Source organism: Pristiophorus japonicus, chromosome 1, assembly GCF_044704955.1.
Source record: "Pristiophorus japonicus isolate sPriJap1 chromosome 1, sPriJap1.hap1, whole genome shotgun sequence".
Classification (NCBI taxonomy): Eukaryota; Metazoa; Chordata; class Chondrichthyes; family Pristiophoridae; genus Pristiophorus; species Pristiophorus japonicus.
Genome location: NC_091977.1, coordinates 462,475,727 through 462,497,073, shown reverse-complemented (window position 1 = coordinate 462,497,073; position 21,347 = coordinate 462,475,727). Strand labels below are relative to the sequence as shown.

The 21,347-nt window shown below is 45.9% G+C and overlaps 1 protein-coding gene across 2 annotated transcripts in view; it reads left to right on the top strand.

Annotated features, from left to right (window-relative positions):
• Window positions 1-2,851, top strand: part of gra (granulito) — a 164,446-nt gene extending 161,595 nt beyond the window's left edge. For both annotated transcript variants that reach the window (XM_070876262.1, XM_070876253.1), the window contains exon 6: window positions 2,511-2,851. In XM_070876262.1, the coding sequence (XP_070732363.1) occupies window positions 2,511-2,594 (84 nt within the window). In that variant the 3' untranslated portion in view covers window positions 2,595-2,851. The remainder of the gene's footprint in view (window positions 1-2,510) is intronic.
• The last annotated feature ends 18,496 nt before the right edge of the window (window positions 2,852-21,347 follow it).

Here is a 21,347-nt window from a genome sequence, read left to right as displayed (position 1 = left end):
GGTCCCCTCTCATTCTTCTGAACTCCAGTGAATACAAGCCCAGTTGATCCAGTCTTTCTTGATAGGTCAGTCCCGCCATCCCGGGAATCAGTCTGGTGAACCTTCGCTGCACTCCCTCAATAGCAAGAATGTCCTTCCTCAGGTTAGGAGACCAAAACTGTACACAATACTCCAGGTGTGGCCTCACCAATGTCCTGTACAACTGTAGCAACACCTCCCTGCCCCTGTACTCAAATCCCCTTGCTATGAAGGCCAACATGCCATTTGCTTTCTTAACCGCCTGCTGCACCTGCATGCCAACCTTCAATGACTGATGTACCATGACACCCAGGTCTCTTTGCACCTCCCCTTTTCCTAATCTGTCACCATTCAGATAATAGTCTGTCTCTCTGTTTTTACCACCAAAGTGGATAACCTCACATTTATCCACATTATACTTCATCTGCCATGCATTTGCCCACTCACCTAACCTATCCAAGTCGCTCTGCAGCCTCACAGCATCCTCCTCGCAGCTCACACTGCCACCCAACTTAGTGTCATCCGCAAATTTGGAGATACTACATTTAATCCCCTCATCTAAATCATTAATGTACAGTGTAAACAGCTGGGGCCCCAGCACAGAACCTTGCGGTACCCCACTAGTCACTGCCTGCCATTCTGAAAAGTACCCATTTACTCCTACTCTTTGCTTCCTGTCTGACAACCAGTTCTCAATCCATGTCAGTACACTACCCCCAATCCCATGTGCTCTAACTTTGCACATCAATCTCTTGTGTGGGACCTTGTCGAACGCCTTCTGAAAGTCGAAATATACCACATCAACTGGTTCTCCCTTATCCACTCTACTGGAAACATCCTCAAAAAATTCCAGAAGATTTGTCAAGCATGATTTCCCTTTCACAAATCCATGCTGACTTGGACCTATCATGTCACCTCTTTCCAAATGCACTGCTATGACATCCTTAATAATTGATTCCATCATTTTACCCACTACCGATGTCAGGCTGACCGGTCTATAATTCCCTGTTTTCTCTCTCCCTCCTTTTTTAAAAAGTGGGGTTACATTGGCTACCCTCCACTCCATAGGAACTGATCCAGAGTCAATGGAATGTTGGAAAATGACTGTCAACGCATCCACTATTTCCAAGGCCACCTCCTTAAGTACTCTGGGATGCAGTCCATCAGGCCCTGGGGATTTATCGGCCTTCAATCCCATCAATTTCCCCAACACAATTTCCCGGCTAATAAGGATTTCCCTCAGTTCCTCCTCCTTACTAGACCCCCCGACCCCTTTTATAACCGGAAGGTTGTTCGTGTCCTCCTTAGTGAATACCGAACCAAAGTACTTGTTCAATTGGTCCGCCATTTCTTTGTTCCCCGTTATGACTTCCCCTGATTCTGACTGCAGGGGACCTACATTTGTCTTCATTGTAAGATTACCGAGACAAGTAAAATAAAGAGTTTTTCAAATATGTACATAATAAGCAAAGGGCGAAAGAAAGTATTGGCTTACTTAAGAATCATTATGGAGTTCAAAGCAAAATAATATTTATTGATAGTTCTTTTCCATACATCTTTATGAAGCAAATTGTTAGAAATAGCAAAGAAGTTAAACTATATGTAATCAGTGACAAGTTTGGTTATAGAACAAATGTTCTTAAAACAAGCAAAGTCAAGAATGACATCTGAAAACTATGGAACAGTAAGTTTAGTATTCAAAGTGCTCCCCCTCTTTACACAAGAAAATATTAAGCTCACCTGAAATTTACTTGATGTTTTGAAAAATGTGGTTTACTTGCTGGCATAACAACTGCTAGGGCACACGAGTTATGTTAATTAGATGAACTATCCCATGTATCCCGGTGTGTCCCTGAGTTGCAAACAGCAGGACCTGTTCCTGAGAGCCTCTCTGTTGCTGCCTGATTACAGAACATCATACTGTACATTGAAATCTTTGCATTTCCTTTTGGGTAAAGGATGTGATTAATATTTTGCTTTAATGAGATACAAAACATTTTGTTATCTCTTTATGTACTGAAAATGTTTACTGTTAGCATTGGCAACTGAATGACCATTTATGTTGCTTCATACCTGATAGAGGACTCTCTTTTTGGTTTAATCTTCGAATAATAAGTTAATTTTGCAGTATTTATAAAATTGGAATAGTAAACTGGGCCAGCGAATGTTACAGTATTTAGTGAATGCATGAAAACGTGATAGGGCTAAATATCCTTGGGGCTTCTCCTATTGTGCTGCCGTAACTTCAGTAGGAGAAACCTCGTGGGAATTCATTCTCCCATAAATTTGATGGAATGTATTTTTGGTCCTATCCAAGTAAGTGAAATATTATGATCATTTAGAATTTTTTGCTGGTAATAAAAAATAGAATATGTACTCTAATGGAAAATGGGAAGTTCTATTTTGTTTTAAAAGAGGTAAGCTAAGTGTAGATTATTTTTTCATATTTGTTAATCTTGTATGTTTGACTAATCCTATGTCTTCTTACTTAGAGAGAGAGGTTGTATGGAAGTGGACGGGGTTTATGTTTTGCTTACCAAAAGATGGCTACCAATCATCATGGAATTGCTGGCTGATTGACAGTTGTAAATCAAGTCCTGAACTCACTTGGAAGGTGCTTATATTCTGTTTAATATTTCTAAACATATCTACTGGACTTTTGGATCTTTATGGGAAGAACTCATCCAACTTTACTCAACAGCTGGAAGATTTTCTTTTTTCAGTGATGAGCTTCATGATTAATTTCTTTTGATTCTAATTAATCAAGATGGTGAAGTACCACATTTGTAAAACAGCACTTTTGGTAGAGTTTGTGCACTTGAAATAAATTGAAAATGGGTTAACAAAGATTTTTTATGTAGCAAATGAACTGCATAGAAAGGGCAATATCGTAAATCTGGTTCTCTGTTGAGGAATAGTTATTGAAACAGTTACTGCAGAGACCCATTTCATATTTTGGAAACAACAGGATATCCATAAACAGCAATTTTTTTAAAGTCATCCTCTGTAAAACATTCTACTCCAGTTTCAAGACATCTTATCAAAGACTAAAGTCTTCAGTTGTGTTCTGTATCTTTTATCTACAATGTCTATTACCTCGGAGTGAAAAGGTTGGATTACATAGCTCTGACAGGGTCAATCTCCTTTTTTATGTACAAGGTAGGATTATCCCAGTTATCCAATGAAAGAAATCATAGGCACAATTCCTTTTAAGAATGTAAAGGAGTCATACTACTTTATCCTTCCTGTGCTATACAGATACTGCTTCCTGAATAGCTCAGTTGTTTTCAGAAGAAGTACAATGACTTGAACTATTGTTTTCAGTAACTACTCTTCTGGCTTTTTGGGATTCGGAGCAGGTAAGACTAGATGGATTCCACAATTCCATATTGGGAGATCCTTCATCATCCTTTACATGTAATAGGGTTTAGCTGAGTTTGTAACCAGAAGGTTGGACCTGTAGATCTGGACTGTAGACCCATATATAACACTAAACCAAAGAGCCGGTCACATTGACAAGGTCGAAACGATGACTAGAGCTATTGCAGGTACAGGTTTTACAATGTTGCCTCTTTAACATTTGCCTTCTGCCCCTGAGCTCATGAGATTTACATCCTGCCAGCTGACAGTAGTGCATTATGCAACCTAGAAACTAATTTCCCAGTCCAGGCTTCCTAAATTATACGTAGCCCCTTGATTTATTATGCAGCAAAGTACCCATGCAGAAGCACATAGCTCTCCTAACATTCAGAGTTAATTTTGTGTTCACCTTCCAGAGGATGTGGAGAATGAAAAAGTGTTGATAATAGCCATTGGCAACTCAGACTGATTACAGCCTTACCGTCAAGTAGCCTGGTTTCACAAGCTCAAAATTCATGAATTCTCGTAGTTGACATCAGTGAAGTGGACATTATTGCATCAAGGAGGTTAAGCTTTGAGATCATAGGTTGAAATGATACCTCGTTTAGGTTAAGATCTCAAGGTAAAAGGTAGTAATCAAGGGCTAGACTTTCCCGAGAGCCCCTCAACGCCCGATTGCCCGCCCAGAAAAAACGCTAATGTTTGGTAAGTAACGCTGGTGAAAATTTCCACTTTTAAGTTAAAACTAATTAAAATTTATCGCCAGGCAAGAAAATGGATCTTGCACCATTATTCTCCGCGGTTAAGGGGAAACTAAGTAAAACTAAAGTTTTTTTTTAATTTGTCCGAGGCTGCGGTTGGGCCTCGAGACGGAGAAAACTTAAAATTAAAAAAAAAATTCAATAATAAAGTTAAAAACCATTCCCAAGACACTTTTACACCTAATCACCATTTTAAAATTAAAAAAAATAACGAACCTTTAACTTACCTTACTTTGCAGAGACTCACCTACCGCCCTGTTTAAGCAGCTTTTACAGGGCGGTTCCCTCGGCGATCTGGACGGGCTTCTGTTGAGACAAAACTTATGCCCTGGTGATTTTCTCGGTGGTGCACGTCGGCAGTTTGGTCCCAGCGGGCGTTTTCAGATTTGGGCGATACCATTGAAAAACAAAATGGGAAACTTTCGCCGGGAGGAAAAGCAGCTGTACCGCCGAGAACCTGCCGAAAATGAAAGGAAAGTTTAGCCCCATATGTGTAACCTGTCCTGATTGAAATTTAAACTCTCTACTGATGGTTGGTAACATTATCACAACACTACATGCCTCGTGTGAATCTGTACTGAGGGGACAGGACTTTACAGCACCAGAGCAAATCTACCAGTAAACTACACTTTTTTTAGTTTCTGCATAGATCGAAGGACTGAAAAACAAGGAGCTGACAAGCTGACTCTGGCACTCTCTGGTGGGACCTTGAGATTTTAGTTAATTGCATGGTAATTTAATTGCTTTGTGTGTTCTGTTTTCTCAGTAACTTCTCTCTGGCCTCCTATTGTGGAAATTGGCTTAAAGATCTATCATTGTACCTCTGGAACTGGAACAAAACATTTAAAACTTTCAATGAAGGGTTCATTCATTTTGGTATACTTTGGCCTGTCAAATAATTCCTGAGGTATATCCTTGATCTTACGGTCTGCACCCGGCACCAGTAATTGATTTGTCTCCATGAACACAGGACCAAAATTAGATTCATAGAAACATAGAAACATAGAAACATAGAAAATAGGTGCAGGAGCAGGCCATTCAGCCCTTCTAGCCTGCACCGCCATTCAATGAGTTCATGGCTGAACATGAAACTTCAGTACCCCCTTCCTGCTTTCTCGCCATAACCCTTGATCCCCCGAGTAGTAAGGACTTCATCTAACTCCCTTTTGAATATATTTAGTGAATTGGCCTCAACTACTTTCTGTGGTAGAGAATTCCACAGGTTCACCACTCTCTGGGTGAAGAAGTTTCTCCTCATCTCGGTCCTAAATGGCTTACCCCTTATCCTCAGACTGTGACCCCTGGTTCTGGACTTCCCCAACATTGGGAACATTCTTTCTGCATCTAACCTGTCTAAACCCGTCAGAATTTTAAACGTTTCTATGAGGTCCCCTCTCATTCTTCTGAACTCCAGTGAATACAAGCCCAATTGATCCAATCTTTCTTGATAGGTCAGTCCCGCCATCCCGGGAATCAGTCTGGTGAACCTTCGCTGCACTCCCTCAATAGCAAGAATGTCCTTCCTCAAGTTAGGAGACCAAAACTGTACACAATACTCCAGGTGTGGCCTCACCAAGGCCCTGTACAACTGTAGCAACACCTCCCTGCCCCTGTATTCAAATCCCCTCGCTATGAAGGCCAACATGCCATTTGCTTTCTTAACCGCCTGCTGTACCTGCATGCCAACCTTCAATGACTGATGTACCATGACACCCAGGTCTCGTTGCACCTTCCCTTTTCCTAATCTGTCACCATTCAGATAATAGTCTGTCTCTCTGTTTTTACCACCAAAGTGGATAACCTCACATTTATCCACATTATACTTCATCTGCCATGCATTTGCCCACTCACCTAACCTATCCAAGTCACTCTGCAGCCTAATAGCATCCTCCTCGCAGCTCACACTGCACTTCTCTAAATTCCCTCCCACCCCAAATTGATAGAAACACTGACAGAATCTTGGAGTTAGATGTTTCACTTCATATACCAAGGACCACCTTTTCCAAAATAATTACGCCATCTGTTATGTATGTATTTAGCCCTTACCCAAATGTGACCTAAGGGTCACCTGTGCACCCTGGGGCAAGCAGGTATAAAAGGTGATTCACCATGCTGCTTCCTCACTCTAGAGTCTGAATAAAGAGACCAAGGTCACAACAGTTTGAGCTTGCGATATAGTCCTGCGAATTTATTCTGAACATAACAAATTGGTGACGAGTAACAGATCACAAACTTTCACGCGGTGTCCTAAGGCGAGCTCAGGGAGGACAGAAACATCCCATGGAGAAGAAGGGCGGTAATGGCTGCCGTTGGTATTCTTGAGAGATTTGTTGAGATTGATTATTGGCAAGCCTTCATTGAGCGCCTCGACCAGTACTTCATGGCCAACGAATTGGACAAGGCTGAGACGGCGGCCAAGCGCAGGGCGATTCTCCTCACCGGTCATCGGTATATGGCCTCCTTAAAAATTTGCTGGCACTGGTCAAAATAACAGACAAAACTTATGCAGAGCTGTGTACGCTGGCTAAGGAACATCTCAAGCCAAAGGAGAGCATCCTGATGGCCAGGTACTACTTTTACACGCACCGTCGCTCTGAGGGCCAGAATGTGGTGAGTTTTGTTGCCGACCTAAGATGCCTTGCGGGGCAGAGCGACTTTGCAGGATCCTTGGGGGGAAATGTTGCGGGACTTTTTTGTGCTTGGAATTGGCCACGAGGTCATCCTTCGCAAACTGCTGTCTGCAGAATCCCTAGATCTGAGCAAAGCCATCGCGATAGCCCAAGCCTTCATATCCATGAGCAATAACACGAAACAGATATCTTCACAGAATTGAAGCTCACCGGCGAGCACCGTGCACAAAATAATGTTTGCAGCAGGCAGAACAGCACAGGGCAGGGCCCACCCGATTGCAGAGGTTAGACCTAGGCCTAGAGTGAATGCGTATCCATTAGCACCATGTTGGCGTTGCGGGGACAGCCATAGAGCTCATCAATGTAGATTCAAGACCTATGTGTGCAAGGGCTGTGGAACAATGGGGCATCTCCAGCAAATGTGCAAACGATCTCTGACTCACCACATGGCAGAGTCAGGAGAGGATGAACGATCCAGCGAGGATCACGATGAATGAGCATGAGAGGCAACTAAACCTGAGGATGAAGAGCAAGTATATGGGATACACACCTTCACCACCAAAATCCCTCCGATAATGTTAAAAGTTGAACTTAACGGCACTCCAGTCTCCATGGAACTAGACAGAGGGGCGAGTCAGTCATGAGCCAGAAGGCTTTCGAGAGGCTGTGGAGCGACGAAGCACAGCGAGCCAAGCTGATACCGATTTAGGCAAAGCTGCGCACCTATACCAAGGAACTTCTACCAGTTATTGGTAGTGTGGACATAAGAGTATTCCATGAGGGGACAGTGCATGATTTACCACTGTGGATTGTTTCAGGTGATGGGCCAACGCTGCTTGGCAGGAGGTGGATGGGGAAGATTCGATGGAACTGAGAAGATCTCTGCGTACCTTCTCCGGCAAATGAGGCCTCCCTTTCCCAAAGGCCGAGCAAACCCCCACTTCCAGCTGAACCAGGCATCGAAGTGCAGATCCCCGAGGCACAGGTCGCTCATCACAACCACGAAGAGGTAAAGTTCAACCGTGCAGTGGTACAGGCGCGGTACCCACCTGCCGAAGCCGCCGACCCTTTCGCGACGATGGAAGAGGCTCCAGGTCGACCATGCGGAGTGGGACTCCGGCCAAAACGATCCGAATGCGTTTTCCTGACGCCAGAGACAAAATACCTGGAGAGGATGATCACGGCAGTCGGCATCACGGACACGGACGAGAAGGCGTCCAGGCCACGGGATGAGAGAGCATCCAGACTACGGAAGGTAGCCACAACGGAATGGAGGAATGTGTCGCCCAGTAAGGAAGATGACTGGGTTTGGGGCAAAGGTAAAGGGGCGGCCGCGGTGAAGGAACCCACTATGCTCAAATAAATTGTTTACAAACTGTAACCCTTGCGAGCGGTCTTTCGCGGCCAATGATGTACCATTGTATGGGGTTGGGGTTTGTTATGTCTTTAGATGCTCTGATAATGACTCCATGAGGCAAAGTATTGCACTTGAACTGTAGTGACCTTAGTCCGTTTAATATAACTCCAGAGTGATGATCACACATGGTGGCCTGCCTTTTATACTATGCCTGGCACACCTGTACAGGTAACCTACAAGTCTTCTCCTGCAATGCCCTATGGTGGCACACCTTAGTGACCATACCACTGGTGTACAAGTTTCCCATAGTAGTGCCCTCTGGTGGCACATCATATGTAATAGTACAAGTAGTAAACATGTCTGGACACATGACATCACTCCTCCAAGTCCTTCGTGCAAATCGCCTTCATACATTGACTGTGCCCTGGTTGACCTTTGGAGGGTCATTTCCATGTTCGGTGAGTAGGTGGTGTTTCGTTGGCAGTAGAGGTGCTGGTGTTTACTGTTTGTGAGTCCATGACCACTCCATTCTCTTCCCCCCCCCCACATATAGATTATGCCAGTGGCTCATTATATTCATATATATTCAAGTCCAGAAAAATAAAATTGCATTTATATCATTACATTTGTGGTACAATTGTGAGGCAAGTACATTTGACTGTTAAGAATCAGTACTGGTGCATGAGGACAAGCTAGTTCCAGAACTGCTGGATGGTGTCCAGGTAGTCTGGTGGCGGCGCGGTGTCCAGTGCTGGCAGTGGGAACCCGGTTGGCTCAAGTTGCCTGCTCTTGGGGCCTTTGCCATTGCTCCTAGCATCAGGCAGGTTCACAGAAGCCTGTGACCTCCCTGTCCTTTCCCCGGGTCGCTGCTGCTCCCTGAGGAGCAGTCGTCTGGGAACTGCTGACTCACTTGCCTGGGTGTTAATTTGGTTTGGGATCCTGGCTGGTCCCGGTCCCACTTGGGAGAGCCATTGCAGGTGATCCTTCGTTCCCGGGTGTAGCCTTGGTGGCGATAGGATCTGGGGGCTGCGCCTTAGCGCAATTTTCTCTTTCAGACTCATGGCGGTTGGTGCCTAAGAGGTGGAGCCGATCAGGGGCAGGATATCGATACCGCTGCTGTTGCCTTCCTGAGATTGCTTGCTCTGCAGCTTATCTATATTAGCTGCTTGTGGCCACACTCCGTGGTGCATCACTCTGGTCCCAGGGATGCAGGCTACAGCATGCATAGCCCGCTGGACCTGTGTGCTCCCGATGGGTATTTGCCCGCTACGTTATCTGAATACAGTTGAAATCCTGCATCACACAACGTTTCATTACTCATTGTAGATAAACTGTAGCTCCATTCGCAATTGCACGACTTTTCTGTGCTTATTACATGTATAAAACTCTGATCATCAATTACAAGCCTTACATTTAACTCACAGTTGCTATTACATTAATTGAGAATGTCCCTTTGCTGGCCTCCTTTAAGAGAGCCTTGCCATCTTTACTCCAACCATCTTCTTCGCTTGGTACCACGTGTTGCTCCATCAGCACTGCACCTCATGGTCTGGCCACCGCCATCTTTCTCTTCAGCGCTTCACCTTGTGGTTTCGGCACCATTTTTCTTCCATCCACGATGTCGTTGCTGTGATCCTATTCTCCCCGGGTTCTGCCACCGAAGCTGGGAAGTCGCTTTTGGATCCGATTTTCTTCTTCCGGAGTCCTGCCACTGGAGCCTGGAAGGTGCGTTCGGGTCATCTCAGCTGGATCATCTCCACGCAGTTGTGCTGAGTGGTCTGTGCCTTGGGTGCTCTGCTGGTCTGCTCTCTGGTGCCGGATCCAACCTCAGGTGGGGGTTTGCTTTGCCTCTGAGCATGGGGGACGTCAATCGCTGGAGGGATGAACTCTTCCCAGCTCCAATGGATTTTCTCCATCCACCTTCTTGGTCCATCACCTGTAACAATCCACAGTGGTAACTTGTGCACCGCGCCATCATGGAGTACCTTTTCATCCACACGACCAACGACTGGGATAAGTTCATTGGTGTAGGTGCGCAGCTTTGCCTGAACTGGGACCAACTTGTGTCGTTCAGCTTGATTGTCCCATAACCTCTCAAAGGCATCTTGATTCATTACTGACTGGCTCACCGCCGTGTCCGCCTGCATGAAGATTGGAGCGCTGTTTGTCTTGACTTCCATTCTCAATGGGGAACATTCTGTGGCGCAGGTAAACATTTCAGGCTCACCACTTCTTCATAATCTGCGCTGGATTCATGGCCCTCTGCAGACTCCTCACCAACACGGTGAGTCCTATTTCTTTTACACATTTGCTGGAGGTGGCCCTTTGTGCTGCACCCTTTGCACACACAGTCCTTAAAACAGCACTGGTGAGCCCGGTGATTTCCTCCGCAATGCCAGCATGGTGCTAACCGATTAGCCCGCCTCGGTGAACTCTGAGTTAAGGGACTCAGGGGACTGTACTCTCTCCCCTGAGGAGATTCATGTTCTACAGACCTGCCTCTAAAAGGCGCCATTCTGCATACAGTACTTGCCGGGTTTGAGTCCTGAGGATGAGTCATCTACCTAGAGCTGCAGGTCGAGGTCATGAATGCCTGGCTCATAGTGATGACCCTTTGCAGTGTGACTGTGGTACCTGCAGATAGTAGCCTGTGAAGAAGGCCCTCTTGGCTGATGCCGATGACAAAAATATCCCACAGGAAGGATAGACAGAAAGGAAAAGGAGGTGGGGTAGTGTTGCTGGTGAAAGAGGAAATTAATGCAATAGTAAGGAAGGACATTAGCTTGGATGATGTGGAATCTGTACGGTGGAGCTGCGGAATACCAAAGGGCATAAAACGCTAGTGGGAGTTGTGTACAGACCACCAAACAGCAGTAGTGAGGTTGGGGACAGCATCAAACAAGAAATTAGGGATGCGTGCAATAAAGGTACAGCAGTTATCATGGGTGACTTTAATCTACATATAGATTGGGCAAACCAAACTGGTAGCAATACGGTGGAGGAGGATTTCTGGGAGTGTATTAGGGATGGTTTTCTAGACCAATATGTCGAGGAACCAACGAGCGGGCTGGCCAACCTAGACTGGTTGATGTGTAATGAGAAAGGACTAATTAGCAGTCTTGTGCGAAATCCCTTGGGGGAAGAGTGACCATAATACGGTAGAATTCTTTATTAAGATGGAGAGTGACACAGTTAATTCAGAGACTAGGGTCCTGAACTTAAGGAAAGGTAACTTTGATGGTATGAGATGTGAATTGGATAGAATAGACTGGCAAATGATACTTAAAGGGTTGAGGGTGGATAGGCAATGGCAAAAATTTAAAGATCACATGGATGAACTTCAAAAATTGTACATCCCTGTCTGGAGTAAAAATACCACGGGGAAGGTGGCTCAACCGTGGCTGACAAGGAAAGTGTTAAATCCAAGGAAGAGGCATATAAATTGGCCAGAAAAAACAGCAAATCTGAGGACTGGGAGAAATTTAAAATTCAGCAGAGGAGGACAAAGGGTTTAATTAGGAGGGGGAAAATTAGAGTATGAGAGGAAGCTTGCCGGGAACATAAATATGGACTGCAAAAGCTTCTATAGATATGTGAAGAGAAAAAGATTAGTGAAGGCAAATGTAGGTCTCTTGCAGTCAGATTCAGGTGAATTCACAAAGGAAGACACAAATAACCTTCCGAAAATATGAGGGGACCCGAGGGTCTATATTCCAGTGAAAAAGAAGGGTGGTAAGAGAAGGGATAACCAGCCGTGGACAACCAAGGAAATAAAGGAGAGTATCAAATCAAAGACCAATGCGTATAAGGTGGCCAAGGTTAGTGGGAAACTAGAAGATTGGGAAAATTTTAAACAACAGCAAAGAATGACTAAAAAAGCAATTAAGAAAGGAAAGATAGATTTCGCAGGTAAACTTGCGCAAAACATAAAAACAGATAGTAAAAGCTTTTACAGATATATAAAACGGAAAAGAGTGACTAAAGTAAATGTTGGTCCCTGAGAAGATGAGAAGAGGGATTTAATAATGGGAAATGTGGAAATGGCTGAGACCTTAAACAATTATTTTGCTTCGGTCTTCACAGTGGAAGACACAAAAACCATGCCAAAAATTGCTGGTCGAGGGAATGTGGGAAGGGAGGACCTTGAGACAATCACTATCACTAGGGGGGTAGTGCTGGACAGGCTAATGGGACTCAAGGTAGACAAGTCCCCTGGTCCTGATGAAATGCATCCCAGGGTATTGAAAGAGATGGAGGAAGTTATAGCAGATGCATTCGTTATAATATACCAAAATTCTCTGGACTCTGGGGAGGTACCAGCGGATTGGAAAGCAACTAATGTAACGCCTCTGTTTAAAAAAAGGGGGCAGACAAAAGGCAGGTAACTATAGGCCAGTTAGTTTAACATCTGTAGTGGGGAAAATGCTTGAAACTATCATTAAGGAAGAAATAGTGGGACATCTAGATAGGAATAGTGCAATCAAGCAGACGCAGCATGGATTCATTAAGGGGAAATCAAGTTTAACTAATTTACTGGAATTCTTTGAGGATATAACGAGCATGATGGATAGAGATGTACTGATGGATGTGGTGTATTTAGATTTCAAAAAGGCATTCGATAAGGTGCCACACAAAAGGTTACTGCAGAAGATAGAGGTATGCGGAGTCAGAGGAAATGTATTAGCATGGATCGAGAATTGGCTGGCTAACAGAAAGCAGAGAGTCGGGATAAATGGGTCCTTTTTGGGGTGGAAATCGGTGGTTAGTGGTGTGCCACAGGGATCAGTGCTGGGACCACAACTGTTTACAATATACATAGATGACCTGGAAGAGGGGACAGAGTGTAATGTAACAAAAGTTGCAGATGACACAAAGATTAGTGGGAAAGCGGGTTATGTAGAGGACACAGAGAGGCTGCAAAGAGATTTGGATAGGTTAAGCGAATGGGCTAAGGTTTGGCAGATGGAATACAATGTGAGGTCATCCACCTTGGTGAAAAAAAACAGTAAAAGGGAATATTATTTGAATGGGGAGAAATTACAACATACTGAGGTGCAGAGGGACCTGGGAGTCCTTGTGCATGAAACCCAAAAAGTTAGTTTTCAGGTGCAGCAGGTAATCAGGAAGGCGAATGGAATGTTGGCCTTCATTGCGAGAGGGATGGAGTACAAAAGCAGGGAGGTCCTGCTGCAACTGTATAGGGTATTGGTAAGGCCGCACCTGGAGTACTGCATGCAGTTTTGGTCACATTACTTAAGGAAGGATATACTGGCTTTGGAGGGGGTACAGAGATGATTCACTAGGCTGATTCCGGAGATGAGAGGGTTACCTTATGATGATAGATTGAGTAGACTGGGTCTTTACTCGTTGGAGTTCAGAAGGATGAGAGGTGATCTTATAGAAACATTTAAAATCATGAAAGGGATAGACAAGATAGAGGTGGAGAGGTTGTTTCCACTGGTCGGGGAGACTAGAACTAGGGGGCACAGCCTCACAATACTGGGGAGCCAATTTAAAACCGAGTTGAGAAGGAATTTCTTCTCCCAGAGGGTTGTGAATCTGTGGAATTCTCTGCCCAAGGAAGCAGTTGAGGCTCACTCATTGAATGTATTCAAGTCACAGATAGATAGATTTTTAACCAATATGGGAATTAAGGGTTATGGGGAGCAGGCGGATATGTGGAGCTGAGTCCACGGCCAGATCAGCCATGATCTTATTGAATGGCGAAGCAGGCTCGAGGGGCTAGATGGCCTACTCCTGTTCCTAATTCTTATGTTCTTATGAGAAGGTGGAACTGAGGGAAATTCTTATTAGGCGGGAAATTGTGTTAGGGAAATTGATGTGATTGAAGGCCGTTAAATCCGTGGGGCCTGATAGTCTGCATCCCAGAGTACATAAGGAAGTGGCCCTAGAAATAATGGATGCATTGGTGATCATTTCCGAACAGTCTATCGACTCTCGATCAGTTCCTATGGACTGGAGGGTAGCTAATGTAACACCACTTTTTTTAAAAAGGAGGGAGACAGAAAACGGGTAATTATAGACTTGTTAGCCTGACCAGTAGTGGGGAAAATGTTGGAATCAATTATTAAAAATGAAATAGCAGCGCATTTGGAAAGCAGTGACAGGATCGGTCTAAGTCAGCATGGGTTTATGAAAGGGAAATCATGCTTGACAAATCTTCTGGAAGTTTTTGAGAATGTAACTAGTAGAGTGGACAAGGGAGAACCAGTGGATGTGGTGTATTTGGACTTTCAAAAGGCTTTTGATAAGGTCCCACACAAGAGATTGGTGTGCAAAATTAAAGCACATGGTATTGAGGGTAATGTACTGAAGTGGATAGAGAACTGGTTGGCAGACAGGAAGTAGAGAGAAGGGATAAACGGGTCCTTTTCAGGATGGCAGGCAGTGACTTGTGGAGTGCTGCAGGGCTCAGTGCTGCTACCCCAGCTATTTACAATATACATTAATGATTTAACTGAAGGAATTGAGTGTAATATCTCCATGTTTGCAGATGACACCAAGTTTGCAGATGACACTAAGCTGGGTGGCTGTGTGAGCTGTGAGGAGGATGCTAAGAGGCTGCAGAGTGACTTGGACAGGTTAGGTGAGTGGGCAAATGCATGGCAGATGCAGTATAATGTGGATAAATGTGAGATTATCCACTTTGGGGGCAAAAACACAAAGGCAGAATATTATCTGAATGGCGGCAGATTAGGAAAAGAGGAGATGCAACGAGATCTGGGTGTCATGTTACATCAGTCATTGAAAGTTGGCATGCAGGTACAGCAGGTGGTGAAGAAGGCAAATGGTATGTTGGCCTTCATAGCTAGGGGATTTGAGTATAGGAGCAGGGAGGTCTTACTGCAGTTGTACAGGGCCTTGGTGAGGCCTCACCTGGAATATTGTGTTCAGTTTTGGTCTCCTAATCTGAGAAAGGACATTCTTTCTATTGAAGGAGTGCAGCGAACGTTCACCAGACTGATTCCCGGGATGGCAGGACAGATATATGAAGAAAAATTGGATCGACTAGGCTTATATTCACTTGAATTTAGAAGAATGAGAGGGAATCACATCGAAACATATAAAATTCTGATGGGATTGGACAGGTTAGATGCAGGAAGAATGTTCCCGATGTTGGGAAGTCCAGATCCAGGGGACACAGTCCAAGGATAAGGGGTAAGCCATTTAGGACTGAGATGAGGAAAAACTTCTTCACTTAGAGAGTTGTTAACCTGTGGAATTCCCTACCGCAGAAAGTTGTTGATGCCAGTTCATTGGATATATTCAAGAGGGGGTTAGATATGGTCCTTACGGCTAAAGGGATCAAGGGGTATGGAGCGTAAGCAGGAAAGCGTTACTGAGGTGAATGATCAGCCATGATCTTATTGAATTGTGGTGCAGGCTCAAAGGGCCGAATGGCCTACTCCTGCACCTATTTTCTATGTTTCGGGAGGTGTTCGCCGAAATCACACGGTGCCGCCAGCCTCCTGAAGTCTGCAGCATATTTCGCGATTTCCTGGCCTTCGGGCCGTCAATGGGTGTTAATCCGGTGTCTGGCTGTGAGGATGCTCTCTTTGGGCTTCAGTTGTTTTTGGATTAGCGTTCCAATCTCCTCGTACCTCTTGGTCGTTGTCTTCGCTGGTGCCAGCATGTCCCTGATGAAGCCATAGACAGTGGGCCCACAACTAGTTAGCAGGATAGATCTGCGCTTATCAGCCAGTGTGGCCGGATCATTGCCTGCCAGGTCGTTTGCTGTGAAGAAATGGTCAAGCCTCTCTGCAAAGGCCTCCCAATCATCACAATTGCCGAACTGCTGCAACGTACCAAGGTTAGCCATTTTCGCTTGAAAGTCCTTAATCTCGTTGCCAATTGTTATGTCTTTAGATGCACTGATAATGACTCCACGAGGCTAAGTTTGGATTTGAACTGTAGTGACCTTAGTCCATTTAATATAACTCCAGAGTGATGATCACACATGGTGGCCTGCCTTTTATACTCGGCCTGGCACACCTGTACAGGTAACCTACAAGTCTTCTACTGCAGTGCCCTCTGGTGTCACATCTTAGTGACCATACAGCTGGTGTACAAGTTTCCCATAGTAGTGCCCTCTGGTGGCACATCATATGTAATAGACAAGCAGTAAACATGTCTGGATACATGACAGGGGTACCTTATAACAAGCCAAAGTAGCGGGCGAACATCAACCGGTCGTATATGTATCTTACAAAGTATTCGTAGCAAGTGAGATGTTCCCGCACCGGGTCGGGAGTTTTACGCAGCAAGAAAAAGTAGCGGGCGAGTCCCAAACGATCGAACATGTATCAAATAAGTTAAACAAAGCAGCAGCCTGTGTTCACGGGACTAAAGAGACGTAGCAAAGAGTGTCCCAATATGTGCTCGAGTCAGACAAACTGTTCATCCCACAAGCTTGGGAGAGCAGAGGCACCATTATCGATACGTTGTTTCGAGAATGTCCAATACCGTCTGTGCACTGTAACATGAACCGCCACAGGTCAGGCACAAAGAGTGGCACCTGTGCTCTCAGTTGCCCACCCCCGGAGTGGAAACGGCGCAGCCTGCAGACCCACTCACGGTTGTGCAAGTGCTAGAAACCGAGGGGTCAACCGTTACGGCCCCCCAGCTTAGGACCTGGACCAGCCAGGATCCCATGTTACCGCCTGCCAAAGTTGAACTGATAGAAGGGATGTGGCAACCTATCCGCCAAAGAGATGATAGACCCATCCCAACGTTGCAAGGCAGGGCGGCTACACACAGTCAGTGGTCCGAGGCCCCCATACTACGGCCCAATGTCCATGGGGACTACTAGGCCTCCCTCCATTACCGAAAGTCTCAAGGCCATTGCGGCCATCCTGGGCTTGCCAGACCTCAGGATCAGCGACCAAATCACTAAACCTAGCACCACGCGTGCCATGGTAGACTCCCTATAGACCCAGCTATCCTGGGTGTCACGCAATCACCAGACAGAATCACTCAGAACCGAGCCTTCTGCATGCCATCAGCAGAGAATGCACCATAAGTGCACAGCCCCTCCATACGACATCAGAATAAGTGATGTAGACTATGTTCAGGGCCCCAGTTGGGCCGCTAGCACCGCATTATCCAAGGGGGGCGGGAATGGAGTGTATGTGATGAAAACGGAGTGTTTGATTGTGAAACATGTACCGGGCTAACGCGTAAAGCAGTTGGACAAGACCAAACTGCGAACGACAGATAACCAGGAACCACTGTGAAAGGACCTGGCCCCCAGCGACCCACTAACATGATCAACTTCGTCGTCAACCACAAGGATGAACCCACCATGTCAGGACTTCAACCTAAGCGATCGACGCGGGGCGCCAGATCGCCTCAACTTGCAAATAACTTGCACAATAAGACTTTGGGGGTGGGAGTGATGTTATGTATGTATGTAGACCTTACCCAAATGTAAGACTTGCCACTAGGGGGCACAAATGTGGGAGACGTAAGGGTCAGCGGTGTACCCTGGGGCAAGCAGGTATAAAAGGTGATTCACCATGCTGCTTCCTCACTCTGGAGTCTGAATAAAGAGACCAAGTTCACAACGGTTTGAGCTTGCGATATAGTCCTATAAACTTATTCTGAACATAGCACCAGCCATCCAAAATGACTTACGTTTTCTCATTGCAGCATCCCATAGGTTCTTAAACGATTCTAGGATTTTCGCCTTCACTACTCTATCCAAAAGTGCAAATCCATGTTTTGATCAATCTTTTTGTGAAGAAAACTTCTTAATCAGTCCTAAATTTACCTTAACTAGTTTGATCCTGTGGTTCCTTCTCCTAATCCCACAATTTAATGCAATTAATTTTTCATATTTACCTTTTTATACTGTTTACAATCTTGCATACCTTCTTATGAATTCTTTCAGACACCTTTCCAGGCTTGAACATTCAACTTTCTCCATTTACACTTTACAACTAAGACCTCTGAGACTAGGGATCAACCTTGTGACTCTTCTGCACCGCCTGCAGCAATTGAATGTCTCTCTTTTGTCCCAATGACCAGAATTGCACACAGTAGTCATGGTGTGGTCTGCGCAGAGCACTGTACAGTTTGATCATGACTTCCTCTGACTTAAATTCTATGTTTTGGTTATATAATTCAACATTCTATTGACTTTAATCATTGCTGCTTTACGTTGGACACGTTGAGTGTTGTGTTTACTGAGAGAGAGACTCCTATCTTTTTTTCAACGTCAACCGTAGTTATTTCAACACCATTATGTGTTGCTCATTTTTCCTTCCTATTTACAGTACTTTACATTTCTGTATCTTGACTGTACTGCAAGATTCATGTTTTCCATCTGCCTCCTCACAGTCTCTTTTGGTTTATTGTGCAGAATCTTCTTTTGTCCTTCTCAATGCATACTATCAAAGTTGCCCTGGATGCATATTCTGTGGAGATATAACTATTGTACTGCACTTTTTTTTGACAGATGGGCATCTGTCAAGCCCCGCCACCCAGCTTCCCCCCGTGCCATGCACATACTGCACTTTTTGGACAGACATGCAACAAGCCCCGCCCCCCCCCTCCTGGCCCAAATCATTCATTCCACATGATGCCGAGAAGCAGGACCCGAGGCACCGATTCTCTTCACTCCCCCCACTGCCCCCCCCCCCCCCTCACCAGCCAGCCTGGGGCCGAGAGCAGAGGGTCTTGGGGCCGAAAATGAGAGAGGCTGGGGGGAGAGAGAGGCTGGGAGGGGGGGGGGGAAGAGAGAGAGAGAGGGGCTGGGGGGTGGGGGGGGAGGAAGAGAGAGAGAGAGAGAGGGGCTGGGGGGGAGAGAGAGAGAGAAGTAAGGCGGGGGGGCGGTAAGAGAGAGAGGCTGGGGGGAGAGAGAGAGAGAGGCTGGGGGGAGAGAGGGAGAGGCTCGGAGGGGTGCTTACAGGGGAGAGAAAGAGGGAGGCTGGGGGGGGGGAGAGAGGGAGGCTGGGAGGTGGGGAGTGAGGGAGAGGCTGTGTAGGGAAGTGAGGGAGAGGCTGGGGAGAGAGTGGGTGAGAGCGGGTGAGACTGGGGGGAAAGCGAGAGGGGAGACACAGGTGGAGGTGGGGGGGAGACACGGGGAGGTGGGGGAAGACGGATCATGTTCTTCCAACCCCCTACAAGGGACATCGTTGGAGTGGATGATATCCAGAAGTCACAACATTGTCACTATTCACTTCATACCCAATAAATCTGTTATCAATCCATACACAATGCCTGCCCCATCTATGGGGGGGTGGAGGGATGGGTGTACTTGCGCTGGGGTAAGGAAATTCGACTGGGGCAGGGATATACTTGGACTGGGGTAAGGCACTTCGGCTGGGGGAGGCATGCACTTGGACTGGGGTAAGGCACTTCGGCTGGGGGAGGCATGCATTTGAACTGGGGTAAGGCACTTCGGCTGGGGGAGGCATGCACTTGGACTGGGGTAAGGCACTTCGGCTGGGGGAGGCATGCAATTGGACTGGGGTGTAAGGCACTTTGGCTGGCCCTTGCTGTCTTCTGGGGAGCTCTGTCTGTCATGTATGTATGCTTGGAGTTACTAGCCACCAGGTGGCACGACTGTCGGAGGTCATTGGGCTGTTTGTACATGTGTGCTGCTCAGGTATAAAAGGCAAGCCATCATGTAATGTATTCACTTTGGACCCGAATAAAGCAGAGCCACGATCGTACCTGTGTTAGTTTGCAGTATTCAGTCTATTGAGTTATTACATACATAACATTTGGCAATGAGGTAACTTAAGAACCTTTGCATGCAAAAATGAGCACAATTGGAATTCTGGAGAGTTTTTTGGAGGGAGAGGACTGGGCAGATTTTTTAGCTCGCCTGGACCAGTACTTCATGACCAACAAAATGGAGGAACCCACTGACACGGTTAGGTACAGGGCGGTCTTCCTCACGGTTTCTGGTCTGAAAATCTATGGACTCATAAAGAATCTTCTCTCACCTGCAAGTCCAACGGACAAGGACTATGAGGAATTGTGTGCTCTGGTACGTGACAATCTCAAACCAGCAGAAGGCATCATCATCTCACGATTCTACAAGCACGTTCGTTCAGAGGGCCAGGATGTGTCGGAATTCATTGCCGACCGAAGACGTCTAGCTGGACCGTGTAAGTTTGAAAAAGCATTGGGAGACAGCGGCGGAGATACTGGATTTGAGCAAGGCCATCACGATTGCCCAGGTATGATGACGGATCAAAACTTAAAGCAGATATCGAAAAATCAGAACTCGGCAAGTATGTAAACAAGATTGTATCGTTTCGCAGAGCTGCGTATGGCAGGGCCTACTCCACTGCGTATGCGAAACCTATGGCTGCCTAAAATCTGCCAACGGGAATGAATCCGATTTCACCATGTTGGTGTTGTGGGGGAAATCATCGGCCTCATCAGTGTCGGTTTAAACAGTACATTTGTAAAGGCTGTTCGAGACTGGGGCATCTCCAGCACACGCAACTGAGCAAGCGTGCTGCGACATACCATGTGGAGGATGATGACCCGTATAGCATGGATCCGGATATGCAATCCGAGATATCAGAGGAGGAAGTGTATGGACTGTATTCATTCCTAACAAAGAGCCAACCAATAATCATTAATGTGAAACTTAACAGTGTGCCGGTACTGATGGAATTGGACACTGTTGCGAGTCAATCAATAATGATCCAGAGGACATTTGACAAGCTGTGAGGCCTATGCTGAGTCCAGTCAATGACAAGTTGCGTATGTACACTAAAGAACTCATAACGGTAATTGGCAGTGCAGTAGTCAAGGTGTCGCATGATGGTGCAGTTCATGATTTACCATTATGGATTGTTCCAGGCAATGGTCCAACGCTATTCGGCAGGAATTGGCTAGAAAAAATCAAATGGAATTGGAACGATATCAAAGCGTTGTTGTTGAAGGATGATACTCCATATGCTCAATTGCTGAGCATGTTCCCCTCGCTGTTTGAACCAGGCATTGGCAAATTCAGGGGAGCCAAGATGCAGATCCACTTGGACTTGGATGCAAGAGTCGTCCATCATAAAGCTCGGACAGTTCCGTACAAGATGAGGGAGAAGGTCCAAATCGAACTGGACAGACTCCAGCATGAAGGGGTCATATCACCGGTCAAATTTAACGAATGGGCCAGCCCCAATGTTCCTGTGTTGAAGAATGATAGCACTGTCAGGATTTGTGGAGACTACAAGGTTATGA